We start from the raw sequence: 21,027 nt of genomic DNA, 5'->3' as shown, positions 1-21,027 counted from the left end.
TAACATCCCAACCCTAGAAGCCTTCCTACAATGGCCAAACCAAAACCTTCCTCAAGAAACCATCATCCTCAGTGATTTCAACATAGATTGGAATACCTGCTCAACCATCAACTCCACCAACCATATTAACCTCTACTATTTCTCACAAATTATCTAAACTAGCATTAGATGAGGTAATCCAAAAATCAAAAAGCCTCCTAGACTGGATCTTAATAAATAGGACCAACATCTCATACCATGCAGGCATCCTCCCAGACTCCCTTAGTGACCATCAACCCACTTTCCTATTAAAATTCAAAACCCAGTCCAATCCTACCCCCCAGATCACTAACAACCTGTAACAAAAAAACTTTGACCCCCCAACAAATTCAAACTAAAACACCATAATTGGAACACACTAAAAATGTTACCCCATAAGAAGCAATAAACCATTTCAATAACACCTTCCTAGAAATCCTAAATGCCCACACTCCAACTCGTACCACTAAACTCGAAACAAAACAGCCCCCTGGCTTACCAGAGAGACTAAAAAGAGAATTTCCAAAAGGAACAAAGCCTGGTATATCTGGAGAGAGACAAACTCCAGCAGCTAAGGTACAATTCCAAAAGCTCAGAAATGAGACAAAAAAATCAGTTCTCCTAGATCAAAAGAACTATTTCCTACAGCTGCAAAACAAACATCAAAACCACCCCAAGAAATTCTGGGCAGGAATAAACAACTTACTCCACCTTGGCAAATCCTAAACCCCATCTCCTACCTCCACTAACGAAATCACAAATATACCAGATACATTTAACAAATACTCCATCAAAACTATTTCTAACCTTGTTCAAAAACAGCATACGACTGCCACCACTAATAACCCAGTATCCATAGATAGACACAAAACTACCTTCCAGTTTCAAACCATCCCGACCAATTATGTCAAAAGGTTGCTAACCAAGCTTAAATCTACCTCACTAGCAGCTGATGGGTTACCTGCTGAATTGCTTCAATTGGCTGCTATCCTACTAAACAGATCTATCTCAGAAACCTCAATACCACCCATCTGGAAAACCTGCTATATTATCCCCCTCCATAAAAGTGGAACCTTCACTGACCTCACCAATTATCATAGCCATTCTATCTTCACTAGCCAAAATACTTGAGAAATGCATTCACCACCAACTTATGCCATATCTACTTAACCAACTGTTCTCTCCTACCCAGCATGGTTTTAGGCCAGCTCATAGCACTACCACTGCCCTACTCTACTTCACAAACCTTGTCATCCAAAACAAACACACAGGCAAATTAACCTCTGCCATATTTCTGGACCTATCCAAGGCCTTTGATATGATCAACCACCTTAAACTTTTACAAGCCCTTACTGACCTTAGCCTAAGTAACCAAGACCTAGCTTGGTTTTAGAACTATCTACAAGGAAGACAACAAGCAGTATGATGGGACAATAACCTATCCTCATGCTATCCATCACCACAGGAGTCCCACAAGGTTCCATTTTAGGTCCCCTCCTATTCTCTATTTTCACCAATAATCTCCACAGCATCTGTCAAGATGCAGCAGTTATACAATACGTCGATGACTCTACACTTGTCTGTTCAGCCAATGACCCTCAGAAACGTCTCTCTATAACCCCACATGCCCTCCATACCACTGAAAACTGGTTTCTTAAACACCTAATACTAAACCCCACAAAATACAAACTATTGCTTTTTACACTCACCAGATCTATCACTACACCCATTCCATTTAATATAGTCTCCAGAGATGGCACCATTACCTCCCCTGACACTCACACCAAATTGCTGGGCATTACCATTGATAACCTCAAATATGATCAGCATATAAACCAAACCATTAAAAATATCCACAAAAACCTGGGCAGTCGATATAAAAATAAACCTTTCCTAACACAACCTGCTAGGATAACAATTGCTCAAACTCACCTTCTTTCTACCCTATTCTATATGCCTCACCCATTCTCACCAACTTACTCAAAACCGAAATTGCCAAAGTCAACACCTGTTACAATCAAATTGCAAAATTTGTGACCGGTGACCCCTACCGTGCCCACCCCACTGCCACTCCCTAAAACGACTTGACTGGTTTGAATTCCCTAATCTCCTAAACTATCATCAACTATCCTTTGCCCACAATATCCTATTATTCCCAGACAAAACCCCATCTCTGGCTATTCTATTAGAACCACAAGCTAAAACCAGACAACTCTGCTCTAGTAACAAAAAATTAATCATGGTCACAAAACCAACAACACAGCAGAGGACTCTCTCTTCCCTAACTATATAGGCACAATTTGGAACTCCCTACCCACCTCTATTACCTCAGCAGTCTCAAAGGTCACATTTAAAAGACTCCTGAAAACACCTAAAGCACTCATGGATCTGCACATGTTCCCCACCTGGCTGACCTTCTCGCCCCCCCCCCCCCTTCTGCTTTCCCCCTGCCCACTAGCTTTAGCTTCATCTCCAACAAATGAAGCCTTTCTAGCTTCCTCCCAGTTTCAACTCTAATACCTCTCCTAGTTTAACATTCAAATATCCCTGCCAGGTCACTATGCTAGCTAAACACTAACTACTACTCTCACTCGATACCTCTACTCTTATTACATACTTGGCTACTTCACTTTCCTGCTTCTCATACCTAACCTGCTATCCAATCAACCTACTCTGTCTCTCCCCTGTAACTATACTCCCTGCTTACCTACCTGGCCAACTTGTTCACTATTCTATTCTACTCAATGTTCATTATGTAAGGCCTAAACCTAAAACTGAAAATTTATGTATGTAATTATGGTAAACTTGAAGCTTCTTTTGCCTTGACACTGATCTATGTTAAGTTTAGTACTAGCTATGTTAACCTGACCCAAGCTTGAATAATATGTTACTTGTCAATGTTAAGTCTGCTACATTTTATGTAATTTGAAAGCTTCTGTATACCTTATAATGCTGCTTGAATTTAACTGTGGAGCTTTTCTCCCCAGGCTTCCACTGAAAATGGACATGCATCCAGTCAGATTTTCCCAGCCAACAAGTGTAAAATAAATATAAATAAATAAAGCCGCTTTCAGCAGGGAATATTACTTATAGGTGGGGGCTGGCATTTGATTTGCAGCAATGAAAATATCGCTGGGGGGGCCAAGAACGGAAAATACAACAAAGAACCGAACGTGTGAATTTGATAAAGAAAGGTTTTCAGGACAGTTATTCAGCGGAATACCTGGGACAAAGGAAAAAAGGAGCATTTATATTAACTGCAAAAGGAGCGTCAGTAGTGATAGAAGAGGATAAAAAAGATAATGCTAGATTTGTAGTACCAAGCGGCTACTGGCAAGGTAGGATGATTACAGTGGCATGTATTTATATTCTACCTAAAACTTCTGGGAGAAATAATCAGCTTTCAGTAGGGAATACTACTTATAGGTAGGGACTTTGATTTGCAGCAGTGAAGATGTGTCGGGGGGACAGAAGGGAAAATATAACAAAGGTGGGTAGATTTTAGAAGACATTTATGAAAATATTTGGCATGGAAGATGTGAATTCAGTAGTTGGAGTTTGGAGTGAATTTACATACTTTCCCCAAGACAAAAACTGGGCTAGGCTAAACAGAACTTAGACTTCACAGTAACGTGCATTTAATTCAAAGTTTTGATAACCATCCAATAACTATTTCAGATCATGCACCAATAATAACTAAAATAAAAATGCAGGGTAATGAAATAAAAATAAGACACTGGAACTTTCCCACCTATCTGTTGAAAAGAGAGGGCTTTAGGAATGGGTAGTGGAAATTATTCACTAGTTATTAAAGAAGAGAGAAATTTCTTTTGAAAAGTACAGCTAGGGAGTTGAATAAAATTGAAGCGGAGTTTAAAAATTGGGTGGAAATAAGAGTGTGATATGGTTAAGAAGTAACCAGAATTATTTAGAGGGACTAACAAATGTTAAAATATTGCAGAATAGAAGGAATCTCACTGAACAAGAAGAGGAGCAACTGCAAAATGTTAAACAGAAAATAAGGGATTGCCTCGATAATATGTATCAGTTTAAAAAGACTGCTGCTAATCAACTCTTTTTTGATAACTCCAAAGCACAAAAACTTTTATCACGACGACTCAGGCAACAGAAAGTAGAAAGGGTTGTCATCAAGCTTAGGGGAACCTATAACAAGGAAGATAACGAGAGATACAGGTACTAGAAATATTTTGGAAATTTTTTGAAAGTCTATATAAAGCAGAGAAATTTGGAAATCAAGAAATGGTACAAATGGAAATGTTTATGGAAGAATTAAATATGCCAAGGTTCAAGACTGATGACGCTCAATTACTAACAGTTAGGACAGCAGGAAAAGAGATAAAAATGGTGATGTATAACCAATCCACATGAAAGTCCCCAGGAATAGATGGTATTCCTGTATAAGTTTGAAAGCTATCAGGGAAAAAACTGATAAAGAACTGGAAGGTTTTAGCAGTATTTTAAAAGGAGGAGAAGCACCAACATTCTGGAAGAAAGCAGTGGTAGCTGTAATACCTAGAGAGGGTAAGGACCCATCAGATCCAGCTTCATACAGACCCATTTCAATCACACCATGATTGTAAAGTGTTTATGTCTATTTTATTTATTTATTTACATTTGTTGACCAAGAGTGTCCGACTGGACGTAGGTCCATTTTCAGCAGAGGCCCGGGAAGAAAAGCTCCACAGTTAAAATAAACAGACAGTAGTTACATTGGATTACATAGCGATTTACAATTTAACATAGCAATTACTTACAACATATTTACAGATGAACATTTATCTGTGAAGTATATAACAGACATTAACAAATGTTACAATAAGAAGCTCTTGCTGTATAATAAGTACTAGGCTTATGAGCATCTGAGCTTGCTATAATCAAGGTAGTTAGTGGAGTGGAAAAAAAGGTAGTGGTTGAATGGGGTGGGTGATATTAGAGTGGGAGTTGCAAGGGCACAGCCAGCATGTTTTTAGGTGCGCTTTTAGTAAAGTTTTGAAGTGGGTGAATGATGGTACGGAGGTAATTGTTGGTGGGAGGGAGTTCCATAATTTGGCTATGGTGCAAGAGAATAAATAGTGCTTCACCAGCAGAGTTACTGGCTTTAGTGATCTGCAAGTGATTTTTGTTGCTGGATCTTAGTGGTCTGGTGGTGCGATAGGGTTGGAGTAGATTCTGGAGGGATGGGACATTTAGTGGATGGTTTATTAGTTTGTGGGCGAGTGAGAGTTGATGCCACTGAAGGAGGTGAGGGAGTTCAAGCCAGCCCAGTTCAGCAAGTGAGAGACAGTGGTGACTACGGTAGGATGCCCTGTGGCGAATTTGGAGATTTTGTTGTAGCAGGTCTCTAGCTTGTTTAGATCACATTGCCTTAGGTTGGTATATATTGGAGAGGCATAAAGTAGGGCAGAGATAAGGTGGGAATTTGCTTTTGAAATCTTTGCTGCTTTGGTGAGAAGTTGCTTATTTCTGTATAACACTCCTAGTTTTTTGTGGACTTTTTTTATGGTCATGGATATGTCAATATCAAATTTTAGTTTATTGTCTATTTCCACTCCTAGCAATTTGGTGTGTTCAGTTGGGTATATAGTGGTGTTGTCTTTTGCTGTGATGTTAAAGTGAGAGTTGTTTTGAGTATGTTTGGTGGGTTGGAAGATGAGTAGTTAGTTTTGTTTGGGTTGAGTATTAATTGGGGATCGGATAACCAAGTTTCAACAGAGGAAAAGGCTTCCTGTGTGACTTTTTGCAGTTTGGGTAGGGACTGGGCTTAGCAGATGATGGCTGAGTCATCTGCGTATTGTATGAGTGTGCCATGTTTGGTGGCAGAGGCTAGATTATTGGTGAAAACGGAGAAGAGTAGGGGTCCAAGGATGGATCCTTGGGGAACCCCTATGGAGACAGGTAGTTGGAGAGAGATGCCATTCTGCCATACAACGGATTGTTGGCGGTCAGACAGGTAACTCTGAAACCAGTTGGTGACCGATTGAGAGAAGGATAGGTTATTGAGGACAGAGATGAGTTGTTTGTGTGGGGACCATGTCAAATGCTTTAGAAAGGTCTAGGAAAGTAGCAGAAGAGAGATAGCCATTGTTTTTATGCTGAAGGATAGTGTTAGTAAAGGGGAGTAAGGCAGTGGTGGTGCTATGGTTTGGTCGGAAACCATGCTGAGTATTGGAAAGGAGGTTGTTAGAAAGGAGGTAGTGTGAGACCTGAGAGTATATGCATCTCTCTAGTATTTTGGAGAGTGGAGAGAGAATAGATATGGGGTGGTAATTGGTTAGTTATGTGGAGGGTCCGCCTTTGTGGAAGGGAATTATATGTGATACTTTCCACAGTGTGGGAACGTAACTTTATGACAGAGATCGGTTAATCAAGATGGATACTGGGTAGGCCAGGGCATTAGTTGCGATTTGTAGGTATTCACTTGGGAGGTTGTCTGCTACTAATTTGGTAGGCTTAAGTTTAGTTAAGAGTTTTTTTTTTTTATGTTGGAGGTAGGTACAGGAGAAAAAGAGAAGGCAGTGGGGAGATTACTAGTTGAAGGTGTGGGTTGGAGGGGAGGGGGTCTATGATGGCAAAAAGAATGGCAAATGTGATGCCAAAGTCAATAGATATTGATCGGTGTGGTTTTGTGGAGGGGAGGCAAACATTTTACAACATTAACAGAACGTCAATGACCCAGAGGGAAGCCAAATGAAATAAAATACCACTGCCATTGCTGGGTCTTGGTGCAGAGAAAGCATTTGACAGAGTAAGCTAGGATTAGATGCAGGGCAACAGAACCATTTGCATTCCCTGATAAAATGATAAGGTTGATTAGGAAGATGTATGAAATATCAGAGGTGAAAATTGAAGTGGACGAGTTCCTCTAGGATAATTTCTGTTTGTGCAGAGGAAAAAGTCAGTGGTATCCTTTACACCTTTTGCTATTTGCATTACATTTAAAACCACTAGCAAAAAATAAGGGACTCAAATTCAAAGATATAATTGGTATGGTAGTCAATAAAACCAGGCTTTACTTGCACGTAATATTTCATATCTGATGAAACCAAAAAAGTACATTCCAATGTTGTGGAACATTTTGAGACAGTTTCAAGTCTTTCTAGGATACAAAATTAACAAAGCTAAAACAAAGGCAATAGCAGGGTAAACATTGCCTTCCCTTATCAAGGACTGATAGAGTATTGGCAAAGAGAAAAATACGGGGATCCTAAGTGAAAGATTAGCACTGGTAGAGCTTTTTTAGAAGAATATAGAACAGAAGCTGCTGTTAGAAAAGGCATAATTAGTGCAGCATATAAAATTTTGCATGATAACTATAAAAATCAATCAGAAGAGGTTAGAAAGGATTGGGAAGAGAAACTGGATAAGCAATTCACAAAGAAACAATGGGGAATGTATGCATGTCTCGAAGATTTAGGATCTTTGCTTGGCAGTATTTACACAGGTATTTTTATACCTCAAGGTAGACCCCAAATATTTTTTCCTCAGGTAGACAGCAAATGTTGGAAGTGCGATGGGGAAGAAAGACGTAATTGGGAGCATATTTTCTGGGAGTGTAATGAGTTGGCAGACTTTAAAGATTCCTTGCAGATTCCCTGCAGACAAATATGACAGAGATACTAGGTAAGCAAACTGGTGTAACTAAGGAAATGATGTTCTGAGCTATGATACAGAACTGGAATTGCCTATACATAAGTAAGGCCTTGCTGAGTCTAATTATGGTGGCTGCCAAAAAAGCAATTACTAGAAAATGGAAATGAAAGACTAAACCAACTGTACTAGAAGTAGTGAATATAGTAATAGAGATAAAATAACTGGAATTGGAATCTTTAGAAAAGGGTAGGAGAAAATTACATAGAAAAAATGGGAATCGTGGGAATAATACATGCAGAAGAGAAATGAGATTTAAAAGAAGGCAAGATCTGAATGAGCTATGTGATGTTTGACTGACAATGACTGGACATATAATGTTTTCATCTAAAGTTATGTCAATATGGTTTGTTTTTATTTATACAAACATATGATTGCCCAAGTCATACATGACAATTTAATAAAGACGTATTTTGTTTAAAAAAAAAAGATGAGTTTGTTGCCCAATGGCAAAAAAAAGAAAAAGAAAAATTGCAGGTGGCAATTCACTAAGAGAGTGTTTGTTTAGTAACTGCCAATGACTCGCACTCTCGAGCAAAGGAGATGAACAGTCTTCCTAACTTCATGCACTCTCTTCAGGTTAAAAAACAAACAAGCTGGCAGAAAACATCCAGAGTCTGAAGGTTATTCTCCTGTATTCAGTACACAGAAAGAAGAGAAGGTGAAATAATCATTTTGACAATATCAGGCAATAATTTTGACAAGAATTCTAAGTTGGTCCTAAAGACACAATACAGTTTATTACAAATAAGGGCCTGACACTACGGAAAGCATTTTCCTAGAGATGAACTTCAGGGCTCCTGCACCAGAAGTCTCAAATGGAAGGATTGGCAAGCTTCATCAGCAGCAGCCCCCTTTTTCCCATTTTTCCTACACGGGGTTGGGGTATTGTGTTAACTGTTGTCAACTCCTTCGATTCAGTGCCACACTCCTGCCTTCTTCAACACTCATGCCTGACTGTCGCGTCTTCTTTTACACAATCCATCCACCTCTTAGCTGGATGTCCTTGCTTCCTCTTACCTTCTGCCTGTCTGTCCCAATCTTCCTCACCAGACTGTCTTCTGCTTTTCTGAGCATGTGTCCAAACCACTGTAATCTGTTCTCTCTGATCTTTTCTGCAATTGGAGTTACTTTGGTTTCTGCTCTTATGTCCTCATTTCTTCGTCTGTCCCACAGTGTGTATCCTAACCACCCTTCTCAGGCACTTCATTTCCATCACCTCTAGCTTCTTCAACTGTTCTGCCTTTACTGCCCAGGTTTCTGTACCATACAGGCCTGCACCACTGTCTTGTATACCTTACTTTTCAGCTTCTTTGGCATTCTTCAGTCATAGGCTACACCTGACACTCTAAGCCATTTGGCTGCAGCCCCTCTGATTCCAGATTTGACTTCATCATTCAGACTTACCTTCTCCTCAACCAGCCCTCCCAGATACTTGAAGCTGTTTACCTGTTCCACTATCTTCCCTTCTAGCTCTCTACTCTGCTTCTTCTGATTTCCCCAGTTTGCTGCCATTACCACCATCTTATTTGTGCTTACTTTCATCCCATGTGCATTCCACTCTCCTACACTTTGCTGAATTTCTTGCACACAGTCTGCCTGTAATGCCACATCATCTGCATACAGCAACTTTGTTGATCTGTCTCCTCTGACGTGTGCTAATGTAGTCCAACACCAGTATGAACAGCAGTGGGCTCAGAGCTGAACCTTGGTGTACACCCACTCTCACTGGGAACCCCTCTGTGAAGCTGAAACACTGTTCGTACTTGAGTCACTAGGTCCTTGTACATAGCCTGCACTAATTCTACCAGTGTTTCTGAGACTTCAGATCACTGCAGTACTGCCCAGAACAGCTTTCTTGGGACCTTGTCATATGCTTTCTCCAAGTCTAGGAATGCACAGTTGGACTCTCTCCTCATCTCTAACTTCTTCTCAAGTATCTGTCTCACCACAAACATTGGGTCAATTGTACTACATCCTGATGTGAATCCGAAATGCATCTCCCATCTTACGTTCTACTACTCTGCATTATCTGTTTATCAATCACCCTCTCAAGAACTTTCATGCAATATGATAGTAGTATCATGCCTCTGTACTGCCCACACTTGTGGATGTCCCCTTTGTTCTTGTACACTGGCATGAGTATGCTTATTCTCCAGTCATCTGGAATACGCCTTTCTCTCTACACTGTTACGAGTACCCTCAGAAGCCATTTCTCCCTGATCTCACCCAGCATCTTTATCATATTTGCTGTAACCTCATCTGAGCCTGCTGCTTTCCCTGACTTCATCTTCCTTAGTGCTGTTCTTACTTCTTCTAAGATGGGCTTTTCTTCTCTCATCATAGGCCGTTTCTGGGGCAGTACAACTTCTGTGGGGGTTTCTTCATTTAGAAGCTGCTGGAAATACTCCTTCCATTTACCTTTGATGTCCTGTGGACTGGTGAGCAGGTTGCTGCTGGCATCCCTTATGAATGGTGTCTGACTATCTTCCTTATCTTTCTGTCTTTGCCTTGCAACCTGATATGCTCCCCGTGGTTGGGTAGCGTTCGAAAGACATGCGTGCGTAAATGGGCGTTCCTTCGTTGAAGGTTGGACGTTGAGCTGGCACCTCAGCGTTTCGTTAAAATCTACTGCCAATCATTATCAGACCGGAGTTCCGCTCCGGCAACCCCTTACCGGGAAAAAGCCGAAAGACAAACAACAACTGAGTCACTTTCCAGAAGCTGGTAGTGAGCCTCCAATGCCCTATTGCAACTTCTTTCTTAGCTCCTTTGTTAGCCAATCAGTAGTCCTTCCTAGCTTGGTCAGTCTTTTCTATCTCCCAATTCTTCCTGCACTCATTTCTTTTGATGACGTCCTGGACTTTTGCATTCCACCACTAGCTTTCCCTTAGGTACTTCATTTCCATACCTGGCTCGGCCACATATCTTTTCTGTAGTCCTAACACATGTTGTTCTTGGGCACTGCCATTCTTACTCAACTCCACCCATTTCCTCCTGAGGGCTACTGCAAGCAGATAACCCAAATGTAATGACTGCAACAGTGAAACATGAAGAACATCAGGCAAAAGTGGACCATCCCTAGAAAATGTCATACGTCCTTCAGCTTTCCCTCAAAGGAAGGATCAGCATGGAAAGGTAGTTACAAAAAACAGAGATATTATCATTTGTCTTACAGATATTGATCCCCTAGTCCTACATGTACCCTTCCAGAAAAGGAAGGAGAACTCCCAAACCCTAGCTTACAGTTGGGTGCACCTGTGGAGAATTATGTCTGTAAAGGTCAGTACCAGAAATCAGACAATGTGCAATCAATATTCAGAAATGCCTCTATACAAGCTGTGTCACTACTGAAGACACTTATGCAGGGTTTGGAGATGACATCAACCAATGATCCTTAAAGGTGAGGTCCCACACACCATCAAGATTAGATACCATCAGTTGAACAGATGACATCCAATGGCTGAGGACTGTTTTGATGCTCTATCATTGGGACAGCCCTTCAGTGTACCTACTACAGCCAAAATTAGTGAACCTTGCAGGACTCAAGGGAAGGCCTGGGTACAAATTACATCAGTCTCAAATACTACCCAGAAGAGAGTAGCAGGGAAATCAAAAAACTGCACCATATCATGGTTGCACCATCCCTAGTATATGTACTTCACTTGGTAGGTCTGACCATAAAGTCTCCTTCAAAATAAAACTGAAACCAGAGATTCCTTCTACCCAAAGTATGTTTAGAATTTTCAAGACAAACTACTCTACTCCTATAAGTGATGCACCGTCAATCTTAAAATCCCCACCAAAACTCAGTTAACTGTACTGAATAAGCAGAAATGCACACCACCACACTGTAACAGCATCTAAACAGCTGCACAGATGCAGCTGCACCCTGTAGGAATAAGTGCAGGGCAAACCCCAGAAGCAAACCCATATGGTGGAACCATATCAACAAGCTTTAAAATAAAAGAAAATTAACTTTGATCAATAGTAAGAAATGTAATTCCTAGAATGTTAGAGCCCTTGTCACTGAAATAAACAACTCAGGAACTTAATAAAATCTGCTAAAGCCAAGTTTAAGACTAAAATAGCTACCCAAGGCAAAGACAATCATAAGGCATTTTTTTAGTTATGTTTATAATCTCAAAAGTACAACATAGCAATGTGCTGAGCTGACTGTGAATGATCATACTTACACTGACACTGAAGATGTAGCAAACCTACTGGTTGATAAATGTAGCTTTACCTTTACCCCTTTTCCCTTCCATCTGTCCCTCAAGATGTACCTGAAACTGGCTCACCTCCAGCTATCACACAAGTCCAAGTCCTTAAAGTGCCATCAAAAAGATAAAAATACTGCATAGATGGCTTCTGACAATATCCCTGGATGCATCTTAAATAGCATGAAGCACGATTTAGCAATGACCCTAACAACACTGGTCAATCAGTCTCCATACTGGTCTTGTATCAAGCGAATGCAGAACAGCTACAGTCATTTCCTGGCATAAGGGAAGACCTTCCACAGACTCAGGCAGTTAGAGATCCTTAAGTCTGACCAGCCTCAATGCAAAGCCATGGAAAAACTTACCATGGAATTAATTAACCATGGAAAGATTTATCACTGAATTAATCAATCAGGACCTAGACAGCCTCCGAACACTGGACTCAGTCAGGATTCATCAAGGCAGGTCATGTTTACTCAACCTGGTGAACTTTTTTGGAAAGGTCAACAAAATAATGGATGAAGGCAAAATGGTACACACCACATAACCTTGATGTGGCCAAAGGTTTTGACACAATTTCCCACTCAGGCATTGTAGAAAAGCTAAACAAACGGGGAATAAACTCCAGTGTCAACTGCAGTTTGCCAGCTGGCTCACTGATAGGATGTAGGCAATCAAAACAGGAGACGTTAACTCCACACAGAGGCCAGTCACGAGTGGAGTCCCCCAGGGTTCTATGGTGGGATCTCCCCTGTTTGACATAGACTCTAAGTTTGCAGATGACTAAACTAGGAGCAGTCACTGAATCCTCAAACGACTTAGCCATCCTGCAGGAAGATTTGTCTCAAATAAATAATTTGTGTCAAGCTCATGATCTGAAACTACATAGCAAAAATGCATTATTGTAGCCTTTGGGATGTCATCTACCCCAGGAAACTACCACATTAATAAAACTTCCCTAACAGATGACCCAGTTGTTCAGGATTTGGAAACTGATGTGGACAGTAACCTAGGTTTTCACCTACATGTGTCTGTTGCTTTATGCCCATCCTGCTACATTGCATAGTTTAAAGGGATTGTGTCTAGACCTAGGGATGTCATTGCCCTCCTTTACTCAGCCCTCATTAGGCCAGTCATTGAATACAGTGACCCTTTGGCATGTATCTGTCCAGACACATGCAACTACTGGAATGCCTGCAGAGAAACCTTATCGAAAGGATAAACAACATGTCCTACATGGACCAACTCAAAGTTCTGTCACTATAACCTATATAGTACAGTTGTGTACACTTACCATAAATGTAGATGTTAGAGTGTATTCACTGTTGCAGTCATTACATTTGGGTAATCTGCTGGCAGGTTGCCCTCAGTTGGCCTGAATATCAAATTCTTGGGTCCTGCATTGATTGCTGTCTCCTCTTCCATGACGTCAGGTCGTCAGGGGTATAAAACATGCAGCCGACACCATTGTATTCAGTTTTTCTTGTCCCAGATGTCAGGTGCCCCCCAAATCGGGAGCAAATATATATACACACACACACACACACACATATATATATATATATATATATATATATATATATGAAAATATATAAATAAACTGCAGTATATATATAAATGCAATTGTAGCAACAAACTTTACCTTCATCTAAAAGCAAATACACCACAAAGGCTTTAGAATATAGTGAAGGAAAGAGAAGTTCTAGCAAAAAGGGGGATGGCGGGTGGGTAACCCGGACTGCAACAGTGAATACACTCGAACATCTACATTTATGGCAAGTGTACACAACTGTACTATGTTCTTCGTGTTTCACTGTTGCAGTCATTACATTTGGGTAGAATCCCAAAGCTATGGATGGGAGGATGGAACTAAATAGCATTAGGAGCGGCTATAAGGCTCTGCAGAACTGCAGTGGCAAAGCCTGCCCTGGACTTAGAGAAGAGAGGCAAATGATAATGCTTTGTAAAGGTATGAACAGAGCTCCCAAGTAGCAGCTTCTAGAATGTCTTTGGCTGGAACTCCTCTGAGAAAGGCTGCTGAGGTAGATGCAGCCCTGGTGGAATGTGACCCGATTCCCTTGGGCACTGGTTTACCATGATGCAAGTAACAGAAACGAATGCAGTGGCTTATCCACTTTGAAATAGCCTGCTTTGATATAGCCTTTCCCTCTGATCCTGCAGCAAATGCCACCAGTAGTTGCTCAGACTTTCTTAGAGATTTGGTCCTGTTTAAGTAGAATCTTAGTTGTCTGTGTACGTCCAAGGAATGCAGAATCCGCTCCCCCTTGTTCTGCGGATTTGGGTAAAATGTTGGCAGGTGAATAGTTTGGTTAAGAGCCACACTGGATACCACCTTGGGCATAAAGGAAGGATTGGTCCTGAGGGACACCCTGTCCGGGTAAAATGTAATAAAAGGCTCCACAGCAATGAGGGCCTGTAGTTCTGAAAGCCTTCTTGCTGAAGTGATTGCCAGAAGGAAAGCTGTTTTCCAAGATAAAAACTTTATATCCGCAGTAGCTGCTGGTTCAAAAGGAGGCAGGGTGAGCTTTTCCAGCACAAAATTGAGGTCCCATGCAGGAGCTGGTGATCTTCTGGGAGGCCTTACATTTTTGGCCCCTCTAAGTTTTAGCAAAGGATGAGAAAAGACGGGAGACTCTGTGTTGTAATGAGCTGAGATGGCAGAGGCATGGATTTTTATTGAAGAAAAAGATAGGCCCTTGTCAAGCATCTCAGTCAAGTATTGTAAAATCTGAGGAATATTTCGCTTTGCTGTGTCTGTTCCTTGTGCTTTGTTCCAAGCACAGAATCTCTTCCATTTATCAACATAAGATTTTCTAGTACTAGGCCTTCTGGCTTCCAAAATGACATCCATCACAGATTTACTGAGAGGTGTTGTTTGCATAATTACATGATCAGCCATGCTGCCAGGTTCAGAGTTTGGAGCTCATTGTGCAGAATTTGATTGCTCTGCTGAGACAGTAGATGAGGTATTTGAGGCAAGTACCAAGGAGGAAGTTGAGACATATTCCTTAGAATTGGGCCAGTCCGGGGCAATTAGGATTATTTTTGTTTTTTCCTGTCTGACCTTTAGTAAGAGGTCAGACAGGAAAAAACAAAAATAATCCTAATTGCCCCGGACCTTGGGGAGAAGAGGCAGAGGAGGAAAGGCATACACTGATATGTTTTTCCAACTGAAGGATAGGGCATCCACTTTCCATGCTTGTCTGTGATAAGTCCTTGTGCAGAAGTTGTCCAGTTGGTAATTTTGGGGAGAGGCAAATAGATCTATGTCTGGACTTCCCCATTTCCCTGTTATCATGCTGAAGACTTGTGGATCCAGTTTCCACTCGTGAGGGTCCATAAGATTTCTGCTTAGGTAGTCTGCCAGAGTATTTTGTTTTCCTGGCAGGAATTGAGCTTGAAGATGTACCTGGTAAGTCAAAGCCGTGACCCACAATGCCATGGTTAGTCTGCAAAGGGGGTAGGAATGTGTACCCCCTGCTTGTTTATGTACCACATAACCGTGGTGTTGTCTGTCTTTATCAGTAGTTGTCCTGGATGAAGTAAGTCCTTGAAGGCTATCAGGGCATTCTGAACAGCTAGCATCTCTTTTTGGTTGATATGCAGATGCATTTGCTTTGGGCTCCATATGCCCTGAATGCATCTCCCTGCCAGGTGGGCCCCCCCCCCCCAAGCATAGTCTGATGCATCTGTAGTTAGGGTTTGGATGGCAGGAGGTAGAGTGAAAGACCATCCCTTGTTCTGGTGACATGTCTCTGCCCACCAAAGAAACTCCTGTTGCAGGCAGGGAATGAGAGGAATCATTGTTTCCAGACTGTGACAATGTTGACTCCATAAACTTTTTAGATGCCATTGTAGTTTCCTCATATGCAGTCTTGCATATGGAATTAGTAAAATGCAGGATGCCATGAACCCCAAAGCCTGCAGAATTTGTCTTGCAGATAACTGTTTTTTTCTTGCCATCTGTTTGAAGTAAACAGTCAGTTGCCTTTGTTTGTCTGGCGTAATCTGGGCAGTTGTATTCAAGCTTGTACCCAGGAATGTAATTTTTTTAAGAGGGTACCAGATGTGATTTATTTTCATTTATTGTGTACCCTAGGCATGTTAGAAGCCTTTTTACAAATGCCAGATGTTGAAGAATGTCCTTGTTTTCTGCTTGAATGAGACAGTCGTCCAAGTAAGGATAGATTTTATGCTTCTTTGTCTGCAAAATGCAATTACTGGTGCCAGGTACTCTGTAAAGACCCTGGGCACAGTAGATAAGCCAAAGGGCAGTGCAGAGAATTGGTAATGCATAAAACCTGCCTTGAAGCAGAGGTATCTTCTGCATGATTCCCTTATTGGGATATGCAGATATGCCTCTTTTAAGTCTAGAGTCACTAACCAAGCGTTCTTGCCCAGCATGGGCAGAAGCTATTGTAAAGTCAACATTTTGAATTTTGGAATGTCCAAGAATGTGTTCAAAATCGATAAATCCAGTACTGGACGTCAGGCATGGTCTTTTCTGGGTACCAGGAACAGTCTTGAATAAAAACCTTGTCCTTTTTCCTGTTCTGGTACTGGTTGAATAGCCCCCATATCCATGAGGGACGTAACTTGTTTCTGAGCTTCTGCCCATTGATTTTGTGGCAGATCTGGCTAACTGTTTGGAATTGGCAAGGTATGGAAATGAAATCTGTACCCCTGGGATACTATTTTTAATACCCACTTGTCCTGGGTTATTAACTGCCAATTGTGAACATGAAGTGCTAATTTTCCCCCCAAGGGGGCTGCCAAAAAATAAGTGCTTGGTGATGGTAGAGGGAAGTCATTGAGACTGCTTACTATAGGGTTGTGCTTTGTTTCCTCCAGATTTGAAGGTAGAGGCACCCCATTGCTTTGACCTGTATGAACCTTGTGATTGGTATCTAGAGCCTTTTGAGCACCTGGATTTGCCTTGTGAGGCTTTGTTGGACACAGGAAAGGACCAATTTTTTGGTAGGCCAGTGTCTACTGAATCTGGATGGCTGCACTTGTAAGAAATCTTTTACAGTTTGCATAGATTTAGCTTTGTCTTCCATTTTCTTTAAAACCTCTTCTGCTTTATTACCAAACAGGCAGATTTTGCTCCTTGAGTCAGGCATGCCTTCTAATCACAGATCCAGTAACTGCGGCCCTGCTAGAGGCCTCCAAGGAATCAAAACCACATTGCAAAGTATGCTTTCCAACCTATTCTGCTGCATGCAATAATTCCTGCAATTCTTTATTTTCAACACATTCAGAAATCAACATCATTTTCTGTTTCAATAATCCCATAACATGCTGTTAATATTTAAGCATATGAAACTGGCAGTTTTAAGGCCCTAATTGCCAAGGTTGCAGACGTATAAACCTTCTTTCCCCATCTATCCAGCGCCTTGGAATCTTTACCAGAGGGGGTAGGATTCTTGGCTGTAGAGGCCTTTACACCTTTGGGACCCTGTGAGATAGTTTCAGGATCAGCAGCAGGATTTTTGAATAAAAGTTTGTGGGAGTCAGGAACCCTGTAATATCTGTCTGGCTTACTAGAAGCCAGAGGAAGGGAATCAGGAGCCATGCTTGATTCCGAAAACGCATCATCAACAATGTCTAATACAGGTGGTATAGCCAAAGGTCTATTCTGAGGAAGAAGGAGGAAATCCCTAAGCCTCTTTTTTGATTCCGAGAAATCCTGACTCTCCCAATGAAAATGTTCCCTTAAAGTATGCAAGGTTTCTTCAAAAGAATAATCCTCGGGAGGAGATGCAGATGGGAAGGATTCTTCTGCATCTGAATCCTCATAGGGTGGTATAGAAAATTCCTGATCAGAAGAGGAATCAGAAGAAATAGAAACCTGATCTGAAGATTCATAATCAGTGTCTTGCCTAGGCCTCGTATCGGGGGGGGGGGGGGTTGGGAACCCCTGATCAAGGTAATTAAGTCCTCAGCCATTTTGATCATCTGTTTTTTAGGCATAGGGGCCTGAGCACGTGGCTCATGCGTCGGTTTTTTAGACTTAGAAGTTTTTGAGGCTAGCGTCGGTTTTATATAGAAATGTTGAGGCCTGAAAACACCCTCAGAAGCTGGTGCCTGCTCAGCGGCTCCGGACCCATCCGAGGGAGAGACATCCACTGGTACAATACTCTGAGAATCTCGTGGCATACTGGACTCTGCATGGGTCTCAGTAGAGGCCTGCGACTCAAAAGTAGCGGGTATCAGGGGCTGCGAAAGCACCTCACTGGAGTACCGGCGACTGGCTTAGGAGAAGCTTCGTCGTCAGTTTTGGACCTCGACAGTCTGTCTCTGTCCTTTTCTTTGTGTTTTTTGTGAACTCCGGTAGTCGGATTGCTATTCAACGACATTTCAGGGTAATTAAATCTGGATCCAAAATATTCTGAAGCAAAGATATACCGACGCTTAATAGTGCGTTGGTTAAATCTAGCACAAAACCGACAGCAAGGCACGTTATGATTTGGGCCTAGGCAAGGAATACAGTACAAATGAAAATCCTTATGAGGTATTTGCTTCCCATAAGTAATGCAATTATTAACTTTTATTGACATCGGTAAGGAGCAAAAAAAAAAGTTTCCCCAACGGAGTACTTAGCTTTAATTGAAGACTTCGGTTCTGAAACATGAATGCGAAAATTTCAGGAGTCGGCCGACTGGCACTTGAACTGCTTCTGCTTCGGGCACCGGATGGCAAGCAAGAAAATGGCGTCGGCTGCACGTTTTATACCCCCGACGACCTGACGTCATGGAACAGGAGACAGCAACCGACGCAGGACCCAAGACTTTGATATTCAGGCCGACTGAGGGCAACCTGCCAGCAGATTACCCAAATGTAATGACTGCAACAGTGAAACACGAAGAACATCCTACAGACTAAGAAGTGACCTGTGTTGGCATATAAGGCATTCCTCAACCCACTACTGATGGATTTACTGCACATCACCAAGTTCAATGATGCCAGAAATACTTGGTCTATGGATCTAAACCTCTTCTGCTACATCAACATAATAGTTTGGACAGACAGGTATATTTTGCAGATGATATTGCTGCTGATGAAAAGACTCCCCATCCACAGAACATAAAGTACATCCCTGTCCATTTTCAAGTGCAACTTAGATCTATGGATGAGAAACAGAACATTTGCCCCAGGCTGCCCCCCATACTACTAATGGACAGAGACAGTTCCTAAATGCTTTATCCCATGCATAGGTCCCTTCAAATTATTTATCGTATGATCCCAGTTATTTTTATTAGGGGTTATATATAATTACTGACCATGGGATGGGCAAGGACACTATAACGAAATGGGATAATTTATTTCAAGTACAGACAGAGAAACTGGCTAGGCTTAAAATGGCCCATAAGGGCAGCTAGCCTACTAATTACCTATGAAGAACAGATCAGTTGCTATTATGCCCTGATCACTTCAAAACAGGAGAGTGGATGTTGACAGCTTAAGACACACCAAACAAGGCAGTTTACCAGCAGTCCACCCCTTATGAGCTGCTTTCAACAAGCAAGGTCTTAAAAGGACATCTCTAGGAAGGACCCACTTCTTTGGGGTGGGTGCTAATAACAGTCTCTTCTCTGAATCCTTTGTCTTCTTATGATGCACAGGAAATATCCTGTGAATGCACAAGGGGACCATCCTGCTCATCTCTGTTCTGGGCACTGTCAGTAGCTGCTATCCTGCATGACCTCTTGATAGACTTTTACCTTCTCCCACTATGACAATGTGTGATGTCATGCTTCTCTCCAATGCAATAAAGTCAACAATGGAATAAATCCTGGACTGCGATCTGGCATTTACATGAGGACACAGCTGGCTTAAACTTCTTAGGCATCAAACATGGGGCACTTTTTCATGAATAACTTTAGCATCAATATCCAATCAGTGCAAGCAACAAAAAAGAACTAGGTTGTACAGAGAATGGGCATTCACTCATACCCCAACGTATGACACAATGGCATGATACCGGGAAGTATACATGTTCTGTACATCAGAAGAAAAATGGGGGGAAAAGTGAGTTAAAGGTAGCAGGAGAGTACTTTCCCACAGAGGATTCTCAAGATTTGATCTTAGATTCTCCAACTAAATGCTGACATCTTGTCAATCTGCTTGCTCAAGAATTATGAGCAAAGCTAAAAATAGTGGTGTGGTGCATTGAGTGAACATAGACCAAAATCAGGGACAATTTTTAATTATTATTCTAATTCAATTAAAAAGTTAATAGAACAGGTTTTGAATAGCAATGCATTTTCTGATCAAGAACAAGAATAAAACTCTAGTATCACGCAATCCACAGTGATCTATCAAAAAACAAAAAATGTAATGGGGCAGGGCAAAAAATATTAGGTAAAATCAGGGACATTCTGTAAAAGTTTGGACAATTGAGAGGTATGTCAGCTGATGTGCTCCCTTTTAATGCAATCAACTAGATTATACAGTTGCATAAGTTATGACTTATGAGTATACACTCAAACCAGTCTGCTGTCACATGAGACTGATGTAAAGATTTTAGCAAATGGAACCAATTAAAAAGAAGACTATAATTACTCACCTACAAAGCGAAACTGGTTGGGAAACATCTCAAATAAGCCATCACTATGCATTGCAAATAGAATAGCGAAGTATACAGCTAAACTTCCCCAGATGAAGAAATGATTAATTGCTGTCCAATAGCCAGTGTCCAGTCCAATCTGTTAAAAGATAAAATAAAGTATGAAAAATACAGAAGTCCACAACACAGAAACAAAATTTGCTATAGTGTATTTCATTAACCAATATTTTCCCTTATCTATACTGTCATCAGAATTTTTATCTTAACCTTGGCTAAATCCCACTGTGATACATCTTTTCACTGTCACAGATTCTGCTGGAAAACTTTTTCAAGTGAAAGTAGACTTTCACAGAAGAAAAATGTTGAAATTGTTACTAAATTCTCCCCTTCCTTTTAAAAACATTTTAAGACAGATTCAATAAACCCTACATGGTCCAGTAACACTGTGCGCGCACATACAACAGTGCACTGTTTTGTATTCAGGAAGAGGAGTTACACAGTCTGTAGAGCTACGCAACCGCTGTAAAC

At 41.3% G+C, this 21,027-nt stretch overlaps 1 protein-coding gene across 1 annotated transcript in view; it reads right to left on the bottom strand.

The window, feature by feature from the left end:
- ATP8B2 (ATPase phospholipid transporting 8B2) overlaps positions 1 to 21,027 on the bottom strand; it is a gene marked incomplete in the record, with an annotated part of 2,601,455 nt that overhangs the window by 206,197 nt on the left and 2,374,231 nt on the right. The window contains 1 exon segment of the mRNA XM_044080643.1: positions 20,500 to 20,638. Coding sequence (XP_043936578.1) covers positions 20,500 to 20,638 — 139 coding nt within the window.

The sequence above is a fragment of the Protopterus annectens genome, chromosome 8.part0 (genome assembly GCF_019279795.1).
Source record: "Protopterus annectens isolate FY-2018-M chromosome 8.part0, PAN1.0, whole genome shotgun sequence".
Taxonomy (NCBI): domain Eukaryota; kingdom Metazoa; phylum Chordata; order Ceratodontiformes; family Protopteridae; genus Protopterus; species Protopterus annectens.
This window is presented reverse-complemented; position numbering and strand designations above follow the sequence as displayed.